The following is an 18,503-nucleotide window of genomic DNA, read 5'->3' as shown; positions in this document are numbered from 1 at the left end:
TGTTGTAAATTAAATTTGCAAACAGTTTACGCAAGTACTGCAGCAACAATTGTTGGTTAATCTGTCAATTCACAGAAAATGAATTGCCAATTATTTTGATGACCTTTTAAGTCTTTTCTTTCTGTAATTAATTCAGAGTTTAGTTTAGAGTTTATTTTCAATTTTGATTTAAAAATGTTAATGTTTTTTATTCTTTTTAGGTAATTTTTGAATATGTTATCTTTTTTTTAAATTTTGAAGTTTTTGTTGTTTTTTTCTACTATAATTAAGTGGGGGGTTTTAATGTTGTTTTTTTCCTTTACTTTTTTTGTAATTGTTCTGGGGGTGTTTTTATTCTCTTAATTTTGAGTCTGGTATGTTTATTTCTTTTTTGTCTTTTTTTGAATAATGTTGAGTTTTGGGGGTGTTTGTTTTTTTTAATTATAATTTTGAGGTTAGGGGTATTTTATTCTGTTTTGTAATGTTTGTTTGTTTTTGTTTTTTTGTTTTTTTTAAGATTTTTCTTAGTGGGTACTTACTTCAGATGCATTTTCCTGATTACAGTTATTCACTTTAACTTAAATTAATTTTTTAACACAGGGCTTTGTGAAAATATTTTCTAATAGTACTTTTATCTAAGTAAAGGATCTGAATAATTCTTCCACCACTGATACTGAAATCCTGTAAACACCTCCTGAAGGAAAAAAATCTGCCATGTGAGGACAACATACATGCGTGAGAGAGAGAAAAAACGGAGGTGCTGAAATGTCACGCAAGGAAAGAAATGCGTTTGTTGAGCTGTGATGGGACGCTCCTGCATCGTGCATGTGCAGCTTCAACAGTCCGGGCTGTCGCTTTAAGACAACGATAGCTTTGTGTCTGATTAATTCAAATATACGGCGACGCGTTAGTGGAGAAACCTTATTAGAGCCGCGCAGAAAGCGAGAGGAGGAGAGGAGAGGAGGAGCGCTGCGAGAGAATTGGGTTAACTTAAATTAAAAAAAAAACAAAAAACACTTGAAGTTATCATTATAATAAAACCGTGGGTGTTTTTAAGATGAAGACATCTTGAGGATGGGTTGCTGGGTGTAAAAGTCTGCATCATCGCGCACTGAAAGGAGGGATTTTTTCCATCACCAGCTTGAAGTGAAAAGACATCACAGGAGATCGGAAGGCATGTCGTCGGAAAAACACGGTAAGGTGTTTTAATTACACTAAATGTGGCGTATTTTGATGCCTAATTGGCAGCCTAATTGAGCCACTTCTTCCGAAACCCCCGTTGAGATGTGAGGATTTGGTTCTTTTTTTTTTTTTTTTTTTAAGATGGACATCGTTTTGTTTGATGCACATCAGGCTGAGGGGATCTTTTCCCTCAGCTCCCCCTCTTGTCAACATCTCCATCCGCTATTTATCTGCACGGCGCTGTTTCTGTGGGATGATGCACCGCTGTGTGGGTGCAGCCTGGGGGGAGAAAAAGCACCACAGGGCCTCTTATTACACCCATAGAGTTTTAAGTGACATTATCAGACTTTATGTGATTATATGTGTACCTTAAGTAGGTTGTTTTGCTCATTTTCTGCTTAAAATACATCATGTTCCTGGGCTGTTTAATATAATAGGCCACTTTACAATTTATGATAGGGTTATTGTAATTTTTTCCCCCTTTCTCTGTCTCATTATCATCATTACGCACAGGCCTACGTACATCTCTGCTGACTATTACAGACATCAGTGTGGGTGTCCTCTGCGCGTGCACGCCTCCACTTGCGCGTGTATAATAGCCTTAATTAATAATAATCCTCAATGTCTGGTGCACCAGAACAAAAAAAATATCCGTCCATTGTTTTACGATGTTAAGTTGAGCTCAAACAGCATCCTTATAATAAAGAATAAAGGTCATAATGAATAAAGTTGTCATTGATACTGTAAAGGGCAGGCTGCACAGGAGACTGCAGTTTGGTCTGACTGTTGTCCTGTGTGTTAATCAACCCTGTGTGGGCCATAATAATCCATCAACGACGCTAATAAAAGAACAACAGCAGGCCTACCGTGTAATGTTACTAATGAGAATGCAGGACATTCACCAATTTGACTACAACAGGGTTATGATATCTTGTAGATGTCTGAGTGGGAATGATTTGTACAGCTCAGTATTGTGTATTTGAAATTATATTCTTTCAGTTGTCATGGTTCACCCGGGTTAACCCTTTAACACCTGGATCAACATCAGTGTTTCTGTGCTGCATTCAAGCGTTTTTCCACCAGCATTTAATCCTCTAAAACAAACAAACGGGTTTTATATCTTTCAAAAACATGGAAAACAAAGTGAGCAACTTGGCAGGAAATGTCCTGCAAACTGGAAAAAATAGTAAAGGGTGACATGATCTGAAATAAATAAATAAATAATAATTTAAAAGAAGACGAACACAGGACAGTTTTTCTTAAGGTACAGCTCATCCCAGGTCTACCAAGGAAATGATCTGAAAATAGGATGAGAGGGGATTATTAGATATTAGCCACAAAAAAGGAATGGAAATTGTCCAGAGGGACACAGAAAAAGGAAAAAGGACAACGAAAATATATACCGGTATGCTATATATACAATATTTATAGCCCTTGCTTGGGTCTCTTTCCTTATTTTTTATTTTTTTGTTTTTGGTTCTTTATTTTGTTTGTTTGTTTGTTTGTTTTTTTACTATTTTGCTATTTTGCCAATGTTTAGGCCATTTGTTAAACTGCTCCTCCCATGTTTTTGAAAGAAAGGAGGCCATTTAACTCAGGTTTTTAAAGGGTTAATTTACACCTGCACTACCAGATGAAAACAGTTGGTGAGATAGAAAACCGGAAATACAAGCACTAGGACGTCATGTCACCACACGGTCACTGTAAACAGGTATGGCTATCTTTAAAAGGTTATTACGAACACATTTTTTATGACATTTCTACATCTTTATTATTAGTAAAATGCCTTTAATCATGTTTAATTCCTCACCACAGTCTGTTTGGGTTGTGTGAGAGAGAAAGATGGCGCCCGGCTTTGCACACAGTGACGGGGCTAACTGTTAGCACAACACCGCTAACGTTACCCAGCGGTTAATCACGGGTTTAACGACAGAGTGGAGCCGTTTCAGTGTCGGTATGAGATGTTTGGGACCGTTTAACGGCTCAGTGTCGGACACGCCGAGCAGACGTTGGGCTGACCGTTAGCCTGTGTTGTTGTGTTGAGTTTTCCTGTTGGTATGTATCCCCCAGTGCTGTTTGGCTGATATAGACTAGAAAACGAGTCTGATTTTGTTTTACTACCCCTTTTTATGTGAAACAGCGCAAAATTTTAAGTAATGTAAAAACAGATAACGATTTAGTATGATATATAGATGGTGCATAAAGATTAAGGCGATGATATATGTATTATAACATTTAGACTAGTTTATTATCTGGAGAAAGCAGGAGATGAGAAAACAATCTCAACATCAAGAAAGCCTGTAGATTTGTAATTTTTTAAAAATTATTTATCACTGTGTAATTTATTTTTTGCAAGGATATTGATCATATATTCTACTGTAACTTAATTTATTTTGTATACCCACTTTTGCTTTTTGCTGATATCTAAAACTGGAAGATGAGACATGTTTTGGATATTGTAATGGTGTCTTGTAATCCCGTGTGGGATAGGCCAGAAATGACATGACACAGAAAGAAAAACTAACTGAAGCACTCACATAATTCTATCTTAAATTATTTTTATCTTGTATGTATCTATTCTCTATTTATTTTTTAGATATTTATTTTCCTTTATTTTCTGAAATATTCATATTACATATGTTATGTTATATGCTACATTTTAGGCTATATGATTTGAAATATATAGCCCCTCACAAACCTAACACTCACTATGCATTACCGGGAAAACACTATTTAATTGGGGAACATACTTAGACACAACACCTGTTGGCTGGTGGCTGTGGAGAGAAAAGCACCAGAAAAATTTTGGGAGGTCAGGATGGTTCAGGATCAGACCCTCAGGTGCATAAAGGATCAAACACAGATTTGATAGAAGTTTTTATACTACTCGGTGCTTGGTTATTTGTGTCGATACCAGAGTTGAAAATTAGCAATTTTGTCCACCTGCCACTGTGGCTGACAGGTTACCATTGTTTTTTTGGCTGCTGGTGAGTGAATGTAGCAGCTACTTGCATATTTTACCAGCATTTAACTGGTGGCTGATGCTAGTTTCCAGAGAAACTCTCACACGGGGGACATAACATGTCTCCATGAAAAGACACCAGTACTAATTTCCAGCTATGGTCAATACCTAAAAGGTGTGAAGTACCTACTGTGGACTCGAGCCAGACTTGATTCACACATTCAATGACTTAAGACAAGTTGATCTCACTTAAAAATAATCTTGGAAACTGATTGCCTTGAAAAATGTAAGAAAATGTAACTATTAATATTACTATTAATCTTCTTTCATGTTTACTTTATATCTCAGTGTTACATTTACTTACAATGTAACTATATTAACTTAATTTTGTTGTTGCAACTTAAAAATGACAAGTGACATTACTTTGTTTTTTCTTAGTGTTACCAGCTTCTGTAAACCAAGTTAGTCTGACTGAACTTGATCATCACAAAGAGGATTTTGCAAATAATGAATTAAGGAGATCTGCCAGTTCTGTTTTGTTAACATGTTTAAGAAAATACAAATACGACTACTTTGCAACCAGCAGAAAACAGATACAGAGCACAGTAAACTGGGTTTACTGAAGTTGCTAAAATTTGGAAAAAGTTCTTCAATTAAACTTGTCATTTTATAGTTTCAACGTCACAAAATTAAGAAAATATGACAAAATTTTTAGTAAAATTAACATTTAGATATAATTTAAACATATATTAAGTCTAAGAGTCTAAGAGTTATATTTACTATATATTTACTACTTCATTTTTCCCAGATTTCTTGATGTAAAATCAAGTTTTACAGTGCACCAATACCACAATATACTGTATTCCCTGGTGAAATTTCAGGAAAGTATAAAATATTATACCAACCAAGCCTACTGGGGAACCCTTGCACTTTGAAATGCCATTGCTCATGCTTTTGACCTCGCCTTCAGCGAGTCTACATTAGAAATAATGGATTTGAGAGGCCAAAAAAACAAGGCATGTGTACGACCCCTTGGTATAGTTTTGCTGTCATTGACTGAATTCTGATTCATCAAGAATTTTCTTCATTTGCGAATTCTTTGTTCCCCGTGGAGGTATGTGAGAAAAACATTTTTTAAATAGCCTTTCTAATTACTCTCTGAACTTTTCTTTTACAGTTACATGGTCCGTAAATGAAATATTGAAAAACACCTGTTTTTCACTGAAAAGCGCCTAGGATAACCTTGTAGTATATGGCTGTAACTTGCTGAGGGACGGCGAGAATTCATTTTGAAGTCCAAAACATCTAACAACTTTCTAAAATTAAATTAGAAAAAAAAAAATCATTATCAGACAATGCAAGTGTAAAATTCTGACTCAAAATGAGCCGGACAGAAACTTGAGGTTCTTCTGAATCCGGTGCTGTATGGCACTGGATGCTGACTGCTCAAATGTGTTAGAAACAAAATTGCTCTAGGTCTTTAAGGGTTAAACCAAAATTTAACATAAAAAGGGGTTAGTAATTAATACACAAATGGTCATTTAGGGAGCTGAGGTCTTCTTTCAAAGCCAATATTCTGGATTTTTTACTGTCTCGTGTAACAACCACTCCTTTGCTTCTTTCCTATATTTAGTCTTGACATCATGATATCTTGACAGATTTCGGCCTTTAAAAGGAGAAACACCAACATGTGTTTTTGTCTCTCATGTTTGCCAAGCTGCCCGTCACGTCACATCATGCCCTTTTAAAGGTGTCCCCTCCCTCGCGCTCGCTCCTTTCCCCTCCTGTCTGTTTCTGGTCCACTTCCTGCTTGTGACAGAGTCGGGGACTGTTATGTAAAGCCGGTCCCCGAGCACAAGTCGTCATCCCTCATCACTCAGCTGCTCCGCTCTCTCTCCGGCTGCCTCCTGCTCTCCTTTCTCCGTCCCATCAAATCTTTACTCCTCCGTCCTCACCCCCATCCATCTCCATCTTCCCGTCCTCCTCCCTCCTCATGTCGCTGTCAAACTGGATTACCTCGGCCACTTCCCTGCTGTGAACGCACGACACCCCCCGTCAGTCATGTTCAATGTTAAACAAACACAGAGGGAGCAGAGGTGTGAGCATGAAAAGAAGCTTCAGACGGACCATCAGATGAAGTTATCCGTCTCGGAAATGCCACATCTTTAACCGCTAATAAACTGCGTTTTTGAAGCGAGGAGGAGAGAGAAAGACATTTTTTTTCTGTGGAGGTGAAAATGTCAATCACTGTCATCATTAGCACACAGACCGCACAGGTTTCCTTTCTTTGCGGAGGCTGTTTGAAGTTGTGCTGAGGAGCTGTGGTCTGTGTAATTATTTCTCTCCCTCCTCTACAGCGAGATAAAACATATTATATTCAACACGCGGACAAACGTGTAGCAGTGAGTTAGATAACATGCCCTCACTCTTATATCTGTTTCTTTTATTGTTCGTCCTCTGCTTTTTCTATTTATGATTCCTCTCCTACCTGCTTTGTTCTTATCCTCCCTCTTCTTCTTCTCCTCTCAGGTCTCGATGACTCTGGTCGTCAGACCATGCAGCCTCCACCGTACCTCCCCGGCCCGCAAGATCCAAACGTGCCCCAACACCCCAACATGCAGCCTGCACCGGGCACCCAACCCAACTACCCTCCTCCGCCTCCTCCTCCGGGATCAGAGGGATATCTCCAAGAAACCCAGTTTCACTGCGGCCCGATGGGACCGCAGGGGGCCCCGCCGCAGGGCTACACGGTCCAGACCCAGGCCCCCGGGGGCACCATGCCTCACCCACCTGTAGGATACCTCGCCCCGGGCTACCCGCTTCAACTGCAGCCCTGCACGGCTTACGTACCTGTCTACCCCATGGCGTCGGTGAGTCAGAGACAAGCAGAGTGTTTTTAAAGATTTCACAGGTCTGACATCAGGCTGCGGCAGAATTAGTCTCTGTTCAATATAATGTGTTTTTCCTTCCACCTCATATCGCAAGTAATGTTTCTCTGTTTTCCATCCTACGTACTTTATTTTAAAGGTCCATTAGTTTCCTCATAATTTTCTTAGAGGTTTCTCGGAAATAAGTTTGTAATTTGGCACTAATTGTAGGGAAAATAGAGAGAGTCTTCTGTTATCTCAGCTGGTCGTGTTGAGTTTAAGTGTTGATTTTCAGATGAAGTTCGGTGATGGAAAAGCTTCATTGTTTACTAGTTAAATGTATCAGTTAAACACTTATCATTTCAGACGCACAATGAAATTTAACAGACTAATTTAGAACACTGAACACAGGTTATTGCAGGCCAACTGATAACTTTCTAAACTTTACAAACTATAAGTTATCACAACTGCTGACAAGCAGTCGGAGGAAACTGTCGGGGGTCTGGATCTCCCTCACCTCCCTTATCCGTGAAGCGCACGGCCTCACTCACCTTTCAGTGTAACTCTGGGGCGCAAGGTGTCTATCCTCCTGCCGACCGAAGCTCCGATTATTTGCTGTTAATTAATGGCGAAGCTCTGTAGCCTAGAAAATGGTATTCGGGACATCCCTAGATAAAAGTATCATCACTCTACCTTTAATACTCAGCCCAATGCAGCCTGTTAAAGACAGAAATGTCAGATTGCCAGTGGCCCGGCAGCTCTCATGGGGTTAAACAAGGGGTTGGAGGTCCTCTTCCAGAAAATTTTAAGAATCAAACACTTCACTTCCTGCATTCTGGTGAATTTTTATGCCTCAATTTGAGTCTTTTCTGCATCATTATTTGGTGGAAATGCAAAATAAAAGATAATCTACCATTTTTTGTCCTTATCCCTGGCCCTTATTCATACACAAGACTAAAAAGTAAAATGACGTAAATCACTTTTATAATTCTTAGTAAGAAGAAATTATCTGCTCAAGTCCTCAAGATCAGTGGTTTGGGATAGTAAGATCGCAAATTAAGCCAAAAAAAAAAAAAAAATCCCACAATATATATTTTTTACTTTTAAAAATGTTTGTGTTTCAGTTTTTTTGTGTGTGAAATGGCGACCTCTAGCTCACTTGGTAGAGTGTACCCTTCCAGCAGACCTGGCTCAATCCAAACCTTAGGCCCTGTGCTGCATGCCATCCCCCCCGCTCTCTCCCACTGTTCCTGTCAATTTGTCAGCTGTCCGATCAATAAAGGCAATAGCAGCAAAAATAATCTGCAAAAAAAAAAAAGATACTGGAGTTTTACCTGTTAGAGATCTCTAAAAACTAACAACATTTTGGTTGCCTCGGTGCCATCTTGGTTAAAGCACTGAACCAAAAACCACACTGTCCCTGTTTCACATCCTTTGTTGCATGTCATCTCTCTCTGTCATCATCTCTTGTTATCTCTCTGCTGTTGGCTATCTATTAAAGGCATAACATCACAAAACAACAATAAAAAAATGAGATAATTTGAGATGGAAAACATCAGTCTTTGGCTGACAGTTCATATGCAGCCTCAGACAAAGGAATGTGAGCTGGCAGTGGTAGAAAAACAGGATGTGAACCAGTGCTCAAGGTCCTTTGTAACCTTAATTTATCCATTCATTTTGTACAGTATTTTTGAAATACAACTGAACATGTTTACACAGTAGATAAAACCATTCAAGCTATCCCCGGAAGTAAAATGAAAGTGGTGAAATTAGACCCTAAAATGTGACTCATCCAACAACTGAAAGTGCTTTCATGCCGCCACAAGTCTCACAATCACTAAGTGCACTGAATTAAAAAACAAGAGCTGGGTTTAATTTTCTCCACTTCACCAGGCTCTTCTAATGAAAATAAATATTTAAAATCCCCAGCAGTATATAATTTATCATGTGCATATCTTTTTGTGTGTGCAGAAAAATCTGTAGCATCTTGCAGGCTCGCTGCAATCTTACAATTTAATCAGTTATTTCCTGCCACGCTGCTGATAAAGCTCAGACGTGCACGACTTTAAAATACATGCAACAGTGACTCATGCAGCTGTCCTTTTCTCTGACTGTCTCACCTTGTTCCTGAGTTTTGAGTGGAAAGTGCTTTGTAAGCTGCAGGTACTTACTCTCTGTCTGTCTGTTCAGGGTCAACCCTACATGCCGGCCCCCGGAGGCCACCCAGGAATGCCACCGGGCCAGATTCATCCCATGCAAATGCCACCAAGCATCACCCTAATGGACCGCCGACCGCCACACGACTACCTGCCCATCGCCGTGCTCACAACCGTCTGCTGCTTCTGGCCAACAGGCATCATCGCGATCATCAAAGCAGTGCAGGTTAAATAACACTCTATTATGTCTTTTGATCTCTGATCTTTATTAACATAATGTCGCCCTCGCCAGAGAGACTTTGTTATGTAAATGCGCCCTAAAGTCATTAAATCCCTCGTTTTATATTTAGAAATGTACCTCCCCGTTGGAACGACACTATGAGATGCTATAAATCACACTTTAGTCACATTTAGTTTTTTGGAAAAACCTCTCTGGCTCTGGGGATGGCAGTGTCGTTCGGTACACCACTTTCAGACTGAAATAACTGTAACTATGTGATGGATTGCTATGAAATCTTGTGCAGGCATTCACGGTGTGAGATGAATCCTACTGAATTTGGTGATCCTCTGATTTTTCCTGAAGTGCCACCCTGAGGTAGACATTCGTGTGTATTAGTGAAATGTCTGGACAAATTTAGGATGAGTTTCTATACAATTTGGTACACAAAATCATATCCTAAATTATTAAATATTAGAATGCTAACATGCTGAACTGAGATGATAAATGTGGTAAACATTATACCTGCTGAGCATCAATTTCGGAACCAGTCAACTCTCTGATGATAATAGGCCTCTTCCAATATTTTTTAAGATCCAGTGAAGCCAGTAGGTATCCAGGCCAAGACTTTCTCTTCCTTGGTCTGTCCATGGATGCAGCTATGTTTTTCAAAAAGTCAATATAAATTAAATAATCAGACTGCATTTCGGACATTAGGATTCATGCAGCAACATTCTCTTCAATTTCTCGAAAATTTTCTCTTAATTTCCTGGTGAGAGAAAATAGAAGTCAACTCCGGAAGCGCCAAATGCTCTTAACCACCCAAATCTGCTCTGACCAGGTGTGCTCAATGATGAATCCCACTATTAGCAGAGGTAATGCCTCCTAAACACTATATAAGAGCAGGTGCAAATGTGATTTTGAGGAAGATGCAAACAATATATATGAGATCTGGAACCATGAATTAAAAAAAAAAACATTGCATGACAAATTACTTAATTTTCTAAATAATTGACTAATTGTTTCAGTTGCACTTAAATATTTTTGGTCTGTGTGAAAAAAAAATCTTAATTTGTAAATAAGTAAATAATAATAATAGTGGTGGAGTAAAAAGGACACTATTTCCCTATATTTTGGGCCTATAGCAGCGGGGCTCGTTTTCTTTTGCCAAGTAGAGTTTCCACAGTTACTTCACTTGTTTCACCATCTGCCATTTCTGCTACTGAGGATAATAACCAGACAGGACCTACAATGATACTCTTTGGTATTTGGGAGCAGCTACCGATAGCTACCGGGGAAAACAAAACTGTTGTTCCTCTTCCTGATTTGGTTGCGTAATGGCTGTGGCACTTCCACTGTGTTGTCATTATTCTAAAGCCATTACATTGTGCAATCATTTACTTCATAATCATAAGTTAAAGCTAAAAATATGTTTATTTCCACTTTCACACTATGTTTTTTTCAGTAATTTTACTTTTAAATTGTGCAGAATCAGCAAAAATGGGCAGAAATGGTAAATTTTCTTTTCTAGTCTTCAGACCACTCAAAGCACTTTTACACTACATGTCCCATTTACAAACTGATTATACTGCTTGTCCGTAACCAGTTACACGCATTCACACACCAATAGAACAGCCATTGGGAGCAGTTTGGGGTTCAGTATCTTGCCCAAGGAGCTTGGGATCGAACCGCCACTTTTCCAATCAGTGGACAACCCGCTCTACCTCTGAGCCACAGCCGTTCCTAGCAGAATAAAACTGCTGTGGCAGACGTCTGGATTTACATAAGATATTTAAAGAGAGTTTATTTTGGGTCAGTGCTCCACCATTACACCTACAGTCCACACTTTCATCTATATGACTCCGCATTAAAAGGCACAGTTTGCTCTTTTACACGCCATTTACTGATGCTTCTTAACACAAAGGTTAAGTTGAGCGTGATGTTAGACATGTAAAGGCTCAGTCTGGTGGCTCTCGTAACTCATGACGCCCGTTGTTTGCCTCTGTAATGGCAGCCCGCGCTGACCAACATGCACACAACAGACCACATTACGTAACTGCACCATTGTCGGTGCAACGGGATAGAATGGATTTTTTCCTCTGGGGCTGCTCAGCTGGCTTTGAGTTAAGTTGAGCTGACAAGGCATGGACCCACCGGTCTGAGCTGTATATGTTGTTATGGTGTGTTAACGCTGTGTGGAGTGGCCTCTCTCTGCACATTCAGGCTGTGCTGCAGTGAAATCGATCCATTCATGGTGTTTTAGACTGCTCCCACTCGTGCATTCTCGTTACATAACACGTTTTCTAATTTCTCCTCTCTCCCACACACCCATCTCCTCCCTGCTGCATCACTTAGGTGCGCACGGCGATAGCCAGAGGGGACATGGTGACGGCGGAAATAGCCTCCCGCGAGGCACGCAACTTCTCCTTCATCAGCCTGGCTGTCGGCATCGCCTCCATTGTGCTGTGCACCATCCTCACCGTGGTCGTCATCATCGCATCGCAGCACCACGACGACGACTGGGAGCCGTAACTCCACGCAGCGTCAAACAAAGGGGAAATCATGGCATATATTAGCTAGCTAAATACTCTCAATCGTTTTGGAGGAAATAGGAGCTCTGAGATTTGCTGCTGCATTGCTGGCCCTCTGAGTACAGCCACAGACACACACACACACACACACACACACACACACACACACACACACACACACACATAACCTGCTGCATCAAACACACACCAGAAACAACCAATCACAGCTGATGTTCAAACGCCAAATACCAGCAGCTGTCAAATGAGGCATGTTGTTGCTGTTAGCACAGCAGCCGCTTAATATTTACACTCAGATATGAGCTGCAAGAGGGACACAAAGCTCCCTGTATTAACAATTCATTTGACGCTGATTAATTCATACAGATGATGTTGTTAGATGAGCGGATAGGTCACCGCTGTGTGTTTCAGTTTTAAATATTCTAACATCTACTAAATGGGCCCATGCAGAGTTATTTTAGGATAGTTAAATGCACATTTTAGTCTTACAAGTACACGTTTTACTCTTTAAAAACAAAAAAAGTGTTGATTTACAGAGTAGTATTATTGCTGACACACTCCGATAAGAGACTGTCAAACTGATTGAAAGTGTTAGAGGCGGTGATCAATACTCATTTAACACACCAAATGGAGACTGGACTGACAGTGTCTAATGTAACCAAACAGTATTTATTTAAGATTGGTTTAAATGGACATTTTTGCCAGATGAGATGATACATAACTTTTGAATTATATGTTTGTTCATTTATTTAAAAATGTTATTTATTAATTTATTCAATATCTACCCATGCATTGATTTGTCTGCTATAATTTAAACTAGTTTGTCGCAGCTATCTGACACTTTCAAATTGGCTTAAATTTGATATCTAATGCACTTTGTAGTAACCGGACAAGACGACGCAGCTGCTTCATAGTTCTTATAGTGCATGATAAATATAAATTTTAAGCTAATGGGCGTCTAGTGCAATAATAGCTTGTCTCCTGGCTGTTGGTCTAGAAGTGTGTGGTACAGTATTTTCCAAACAAAACAAGAAAAGGAGACAATTTAGATGATAAGTATTTGAATCAATATTGTTTTTTCGCAAGTATTTTAGAAGTGTTATCGGCCTATTTTGTGTTGCACATCTCTTAGCTATTTAATCTCTCAGACACCGTGTGTGAAATTTTAGTGCAACTTATGAGGCAACATAACCCTGCATGTCATCCTCAGTTTGTTTCCATTCGTCGAGGCTAGACGTGCAGCTGTGAGCTCCTATAACGTCGTTTCACTGTTGTAACACAATCAGTCGGGGTTCGACACATTAATATGGTCTTCATAATGTAGCAGCAGGTGTGCTGTTGTTCGTAAGAGCCAACATGGCCGTATTTTAACGTTACTGTATGAACTGTTATGTGAGGTGTTACAGGAGGAACTGAAAATGAATGTTTCTTATAGGAGAGAGAGAGAAAATATTAATGCCTATACTGTATTGTAGCACTTTCCGCTCTATGAAATCTTTCCTCCGGTCTCTTTCCTCTCTCTGTTTGTCTTTATCCTGTCCACATGAGTTATTGGACCTATTAATATTTCCCCTTTTTCCTCTGTTGGTTCCTATGATGATGCTATTTTTAAAAGAAATATACAGAGATATTAAAAAGTATGTTTGTTGACAATGAACACAAATAGAGACAGTATAAATACAGTTTATTCTGTAGTTTATATATTATTATTGTTCTTATTAATATTATTATTGGCATCTGCATTGCATTTGATTATCACTAATGTATAATATTAAGTACATCAAGGCATGTATTTATCAAACTTCTAAAAACTATTCTTAATAATCCTCCTAAAAAGAACTTAGTAGTGAAGCAAGTTTTACAAAAGTCAAATTAGGGACAAGGATTTAGCCAACAATGGCCTTATTTTTTTAGTTTATTATTTAAAAAACAATCCATACATTTCAATCAATTATTCTTACGGTGCCAGCTCCACTATACCGACCACTCCCATATTTGCTGCAAAAAAGCTTGCAGGGATACCTGCTATGCGGACCAAGTAGGCAAAGCTTGCCAAACTTAAAAATTCGAACAGTGCTCACATCAAGACAGTTAAGCAAGCTGCAGCCACAAGCGACTGGTGTGATAGGGCAGACACGAGTTTATGCAAATTGGTCGCTTGTAATAAGACTGGTTTGTTTAAGTGTCACATACGAGTGTAATTAACCTTGCTTAATATTCGGCTCCTGCTTATTTCCATTCAGCGTGAGCTAAGGGACAAATAAAACATTCACTTCTGGTGGCAAAGCAATTTTGTATCTTTAACATAACTTGTAACTTTGGTGAGTTTTGGCCATTCAAGTTGCAGTAATTAGTCCTAAAACATGAAAAAATAAATTAGCATTTCAGCACCTCTGGTACCCTCATGATTAAGTCAGTGCTGGTGGTTGTTTTTATGTGTTTTTGGTTAGATGCCTGAAATAAGGTCTGTGGTTGATAACAAGTGGCTAAATGAGACTACAGAGCGTCATCACGGAGAACGTGACTTTGTTGTGGTTGCGACATCAAGTCATGAAACTCTGATGTAGTTCGTTTACAGCCTAACGTTATCTTTTCATTATAAAGTGGTGTTCATTTCTGAAGATTGTCTTGCTGAAAACACAAAGTGCAAGTATCCTATTACACATGGTTGTTAAACAAAAACTTATTTTCTGCTGTAATCCAAAATGAAATGGAAATTCCCATAGGCTTTTGATCAAGGGAACCATGGCAACGTTAACATCTACATCGGCCTAAAAACACCATCCCAGCAGCACTCTTTTGCTCATTATCTTTTTACATTTTACTCAATGATGAGTATTTCTGCTGAAACATTGGTGATTAAATAAAAACGAAATTACTCTTACAGATTCAGATAACATATTATTCATTATAAACAATGATATTCAGTACAGTCAATCCAAAACATGTCTCTGAAGGTGTGTCACCAACTCTGTTTCTTAACCTACTTAAGTCTCTTAAATTTAAGTGCATTTTAAGTAATAAGAATTTTGATAAATAGCTTTTATTCTAAAAGCAATAGTTTGACAGTTTGGGAAATACACTAATTTGCTTTCTATCCGAGAGTTACATGAAATGTTCGATAGTATACCAATCTCATGTCTGTGCGCTACATACGAAGCTACAGCCAGGAGACGTTAGCTTAGTTTAGCCACAGCTAGCCTGTCTCTGTCACCTTTAAACTGTTGTTTCTACACTTAAGTCTTTTCATGTATCTTTAAAAAAAGAGATATAACATAATTAATGACCCTTAAATGTGCTAGTAAGTGAATTTATTTTATTACTTTTGGATAAAGTCAAACTAGCTATTTCCCCTTGGACCTAAGCTAACTAGCTTGTAGCTGTTACTTAATATTTATCATATTAGTATTGATCTTCTCATTTATCTCATGGCAAGAAAGTATGAATAAGCCTCCCAAAATGTCAAACTGTTTATTTAGTAAATAGGAATAAAAATGAAGGATTTTTTAACCCCAAATTTTTACCGTCAGCTAATAAAGTAGCTTTTAGCCGTTTGATAAATACAGGCCCTTATAGGATTGACTTAGTGATATTTCAGTGTTAAAAGAGTAAATGAAGCACAGTATTGTTTAGTATTATTATTGTACAGAGGGCTCTGGCAGTGAGTGTGTGTCTACTGAATAGAGTCACTATCTAGTTTGTACAGCGCTAGGCTTCATCTCCCCGTGTGCTCTCTGATGGGACTCGTATGTGCTAGCTGTTTACCACACAGCTGGGAGATGTATTCTTCATTTTCATTTGTTCGTTTTGTTTTTTGAGCTTGTAAATGCGACGGGGTTGCTTGTTTCAAAGAGCCAAAAATTACCTGTGTACATGTGGTTCTCTTGGGGTTTATTATTATAATTATGTTCATGGCTGTGTTGCACATGGTTGTTTCTGACTTCAGTTGTTTGAGTAATGAATAAAAGATTCATTTTTGGGTTGTGAACGATATGTTGGTGAAGGCGGTGTCTCATTCTTCAGGTTTGTTTTGTCTCTCCATCCTCTCGTTGTCTCTCCATCCTCTCTGTGTCTCTGTGGCTTTTCCTCTCTCCCCTCATCAGGTGCTATTTATAGCTGCCCCGGTTTTCTCCCTCTCCGTCTCTGTTTTTCCTCCCTCTGTCAGAACATGAACTATAGTATCACTCACTATCTTCTGTTTAATCACATTGTGTTTTACAGCTGCTCATGTTTTCACTTTATATTGCACATTATGGTGGCAGTCATTGTTTTTGTTTGTTTTGCTTTATTGCATCATAAATTGATGCTCGGACCATCAATTTGGTCCTGACTAAAATATCTCACATATCAGATGGATTGCGATGAAATTTCGTACAAACAGCATTCACATACAGTGTCATCATCTTTTACAGTGATAAGGCGAACGTGTGAGGAAACAACTCAATCGCAAGAATAAATGTTGGCATTGTACTTTTTTTGAAAACCACTGATACATTACATTATTACCTCATGTAGCCAATATGCTGAAACTTCATATTTCAACAACACTGTGATTAATGTGTGGTTATGTTAAGCCACACAAACTACTTGGTTAGGATGACGAAAAAGATCACACGTAGTCTTAAAATATATGGTTTTGTTGACATTATTTCCAGCTGGAAACACAGCGATCTCTTAGTAAAAGAAAAAAAAAAAAAAAAAAAAAACCTTTTTGTGGTACTATGACCAGTCGAAAAGCAGTGATGTCTCTCTGACCTGAAAACTACTTTTTTCTAGTTTTTAAAAAGGAGGCAGAATTGCTAGAAAATCAACCCCAAAAACAGAAAACCTAGGGAAAATGTCCAGAAAACTACATCCATAATCATTATATTTCAGGGGAAAAAAACATATATTTTTTAAAATTTTCTGCACTTTTTCTCATCATCTCTTGTGTTTTAGTTAAGTTTTTTTTCTTTTTGCTTATTTTCAGGTAGTTTTTGTTTAACCTTTTACTGATTTCTTTCTAGCTTTTGGGCCACATGTTAAGTTTTACTTTCTCCCCATGTTTTTGAAAGAAATCAAACAAATTTGCTTAGGTTGCAAAGGGTTAATTTCATCACTGTGAGCGACCTTGTTCTTGTTTTATCTGTTTTAAGTCACATCTGTAAAAAAGGTAAAGTATGGACCCAAACATTCAGGCTGATGGAAAAGAGGTTTGAGGGAGGAACTAAAGGTGGGAGTGGAGCCAGTGTGTGCGCAGGATCACAGATGGCCGTTTAGCCTCCTGAGGACAGCCAGCGTCTCTGAGATCATTTAACTTGGCCTCACGCTGCACGCCTCTCTCCTCCATCACACAATCCCAGCATCCCTCGGGTCAGCTATGCCGGCTGTCTCGCTGTGTGTGTTTGTGTCATCCTGCAGCTCTCTCGCTGGGCTGTCATCTCAGCCGCAGCGCCAAGACTGATGGGTAATCGCTGGTAATATGTGAGAAACACAGTACCCTGCACACACGGATAACTACTCCACCTACACACATAAAACCAAAGGTGTGAGAAAGACAAACACACTGTGTCCTGTTCTGTTGCTGCTGACATTTGAGGTGATATATCCAGGAAACTAAATCCAGTGATTCATGTTAACCTGCTTTCAGCATCATTACACAGCTGCATCAAGAAGAACCTCTCCCTTCCCCTTCATGCTTTCTTTGTCTCTGTCTACACATCATTTGTCAATCCTCCAAGCAGTGGTGCAAGACGTAGGCTGCTAAGTAAAACTACCAATCAAACAATGTAAAAATAGTCTATTACAAGTCCTGCATTCAAACTCCAGCGGTGTAATTTAAGGGGACAGTACTAATTTTGCCTTTTACCTGTAGAGCTACTAATTAGTCTAGATTGTTTGAGGGGCTGCACTTGTATAGTGCTTTTCTAGTCTTTTCGACCACTCAAAGCACACTGTGCCCGGTGCCCCATACTACTCAGTAGCCATTCACACACACTAACACCCCGATGACGCAGCATCAGGAGCAATTTGGGGTTCAACATCTTGCCCAAGGACACTTCAACATGTTGATTGGAGGAACCAGGGATCAAGCCACTGACCTTCCCATCAATGAAGGACACGTATTACTCCTGAGCCATAGTCGCCTCCAGCTGTCGAGATGTTTACATTCTCTCCAATATAATGGAACTAGAGAGCACTTGGGTTGTGGTGCTCAAGTTGTGGACTATCACCTCCCAGTTTTGCCCACACAGCAGCTCCCACATATAAGGGGCTTGCCTTCCCATTATCACTCGCATGACATGCCTACGTCACCTTTGATTGGAAATAATGACGGCTAGTGCAGTGGCTGCAGCAGAAATAAACCTGATAATGTTTTGAACATCCATCTCCATGCTTCTTGGAATATTATCGAGACAGTAGAAGTTGCAACAAGTACATGCACAAGTACAATATTTCCCTCTGAAATGTAATGGAGTGGAGCCATACTGTAGCATAAAGTGAAAATACTCAAAGTTTACTTTAACACTGTAGCAAAGTACAGAACTTGAGAAAATATACTCAATAACTTTCCATCTTCTGTTCCACCACGAAGACAAATACTGCAGAATC

At 39.1% G+C, this 18,503-nt stretch overlaps 1 protein-coding gene across 1 annotated transcript; it reads left to right on the top strand.

Moving 5' to 3' along the window:
• Nucleotides 1–769: 769 nt before the first annotated feature.
• Nucleotides 770–15,905, top strand: prrt1 (proline-rich transmembrane protein 1). Its single transcript, XM_042507058.2, has 4 exons — nt 770–1,174; nt 6,653–6,993; nt 9,181–9,372; nt 11,719–15,905. Exons 1-4 carry the CDS (start codon nt 1,156–1,158, stop codon nt 11,893–11,895), a joined length of 729 nt encoding a protein of 242 aa, XP_042362992.1. The 5' UTR covers nt 770–1,155; the 3' UTR covers nt 11,896–15,905.
• The last annotated feature ends 2,598 nt before the right edge of the window (nt 15,906–18,503 follow it).

Source organism: Plectropomus leopardus, chromosome 17 (assembly GCF_026936395.1).
Source record: "Plectropomus leopardus strain MGB_pleo_1.0 chromosome 17, ASM2693639v1, whole genome shotgun sequence".
NCBI classification, from domain to species: Eukaryota; Metazoa; Chordata; class Actinopteri; order Perciformes; family Serranidae; genus Plectropomus; species Plectropomus leopardus.
This window is presented reverse-complemented; position numbering and strand designations above follow the sequence as displayed.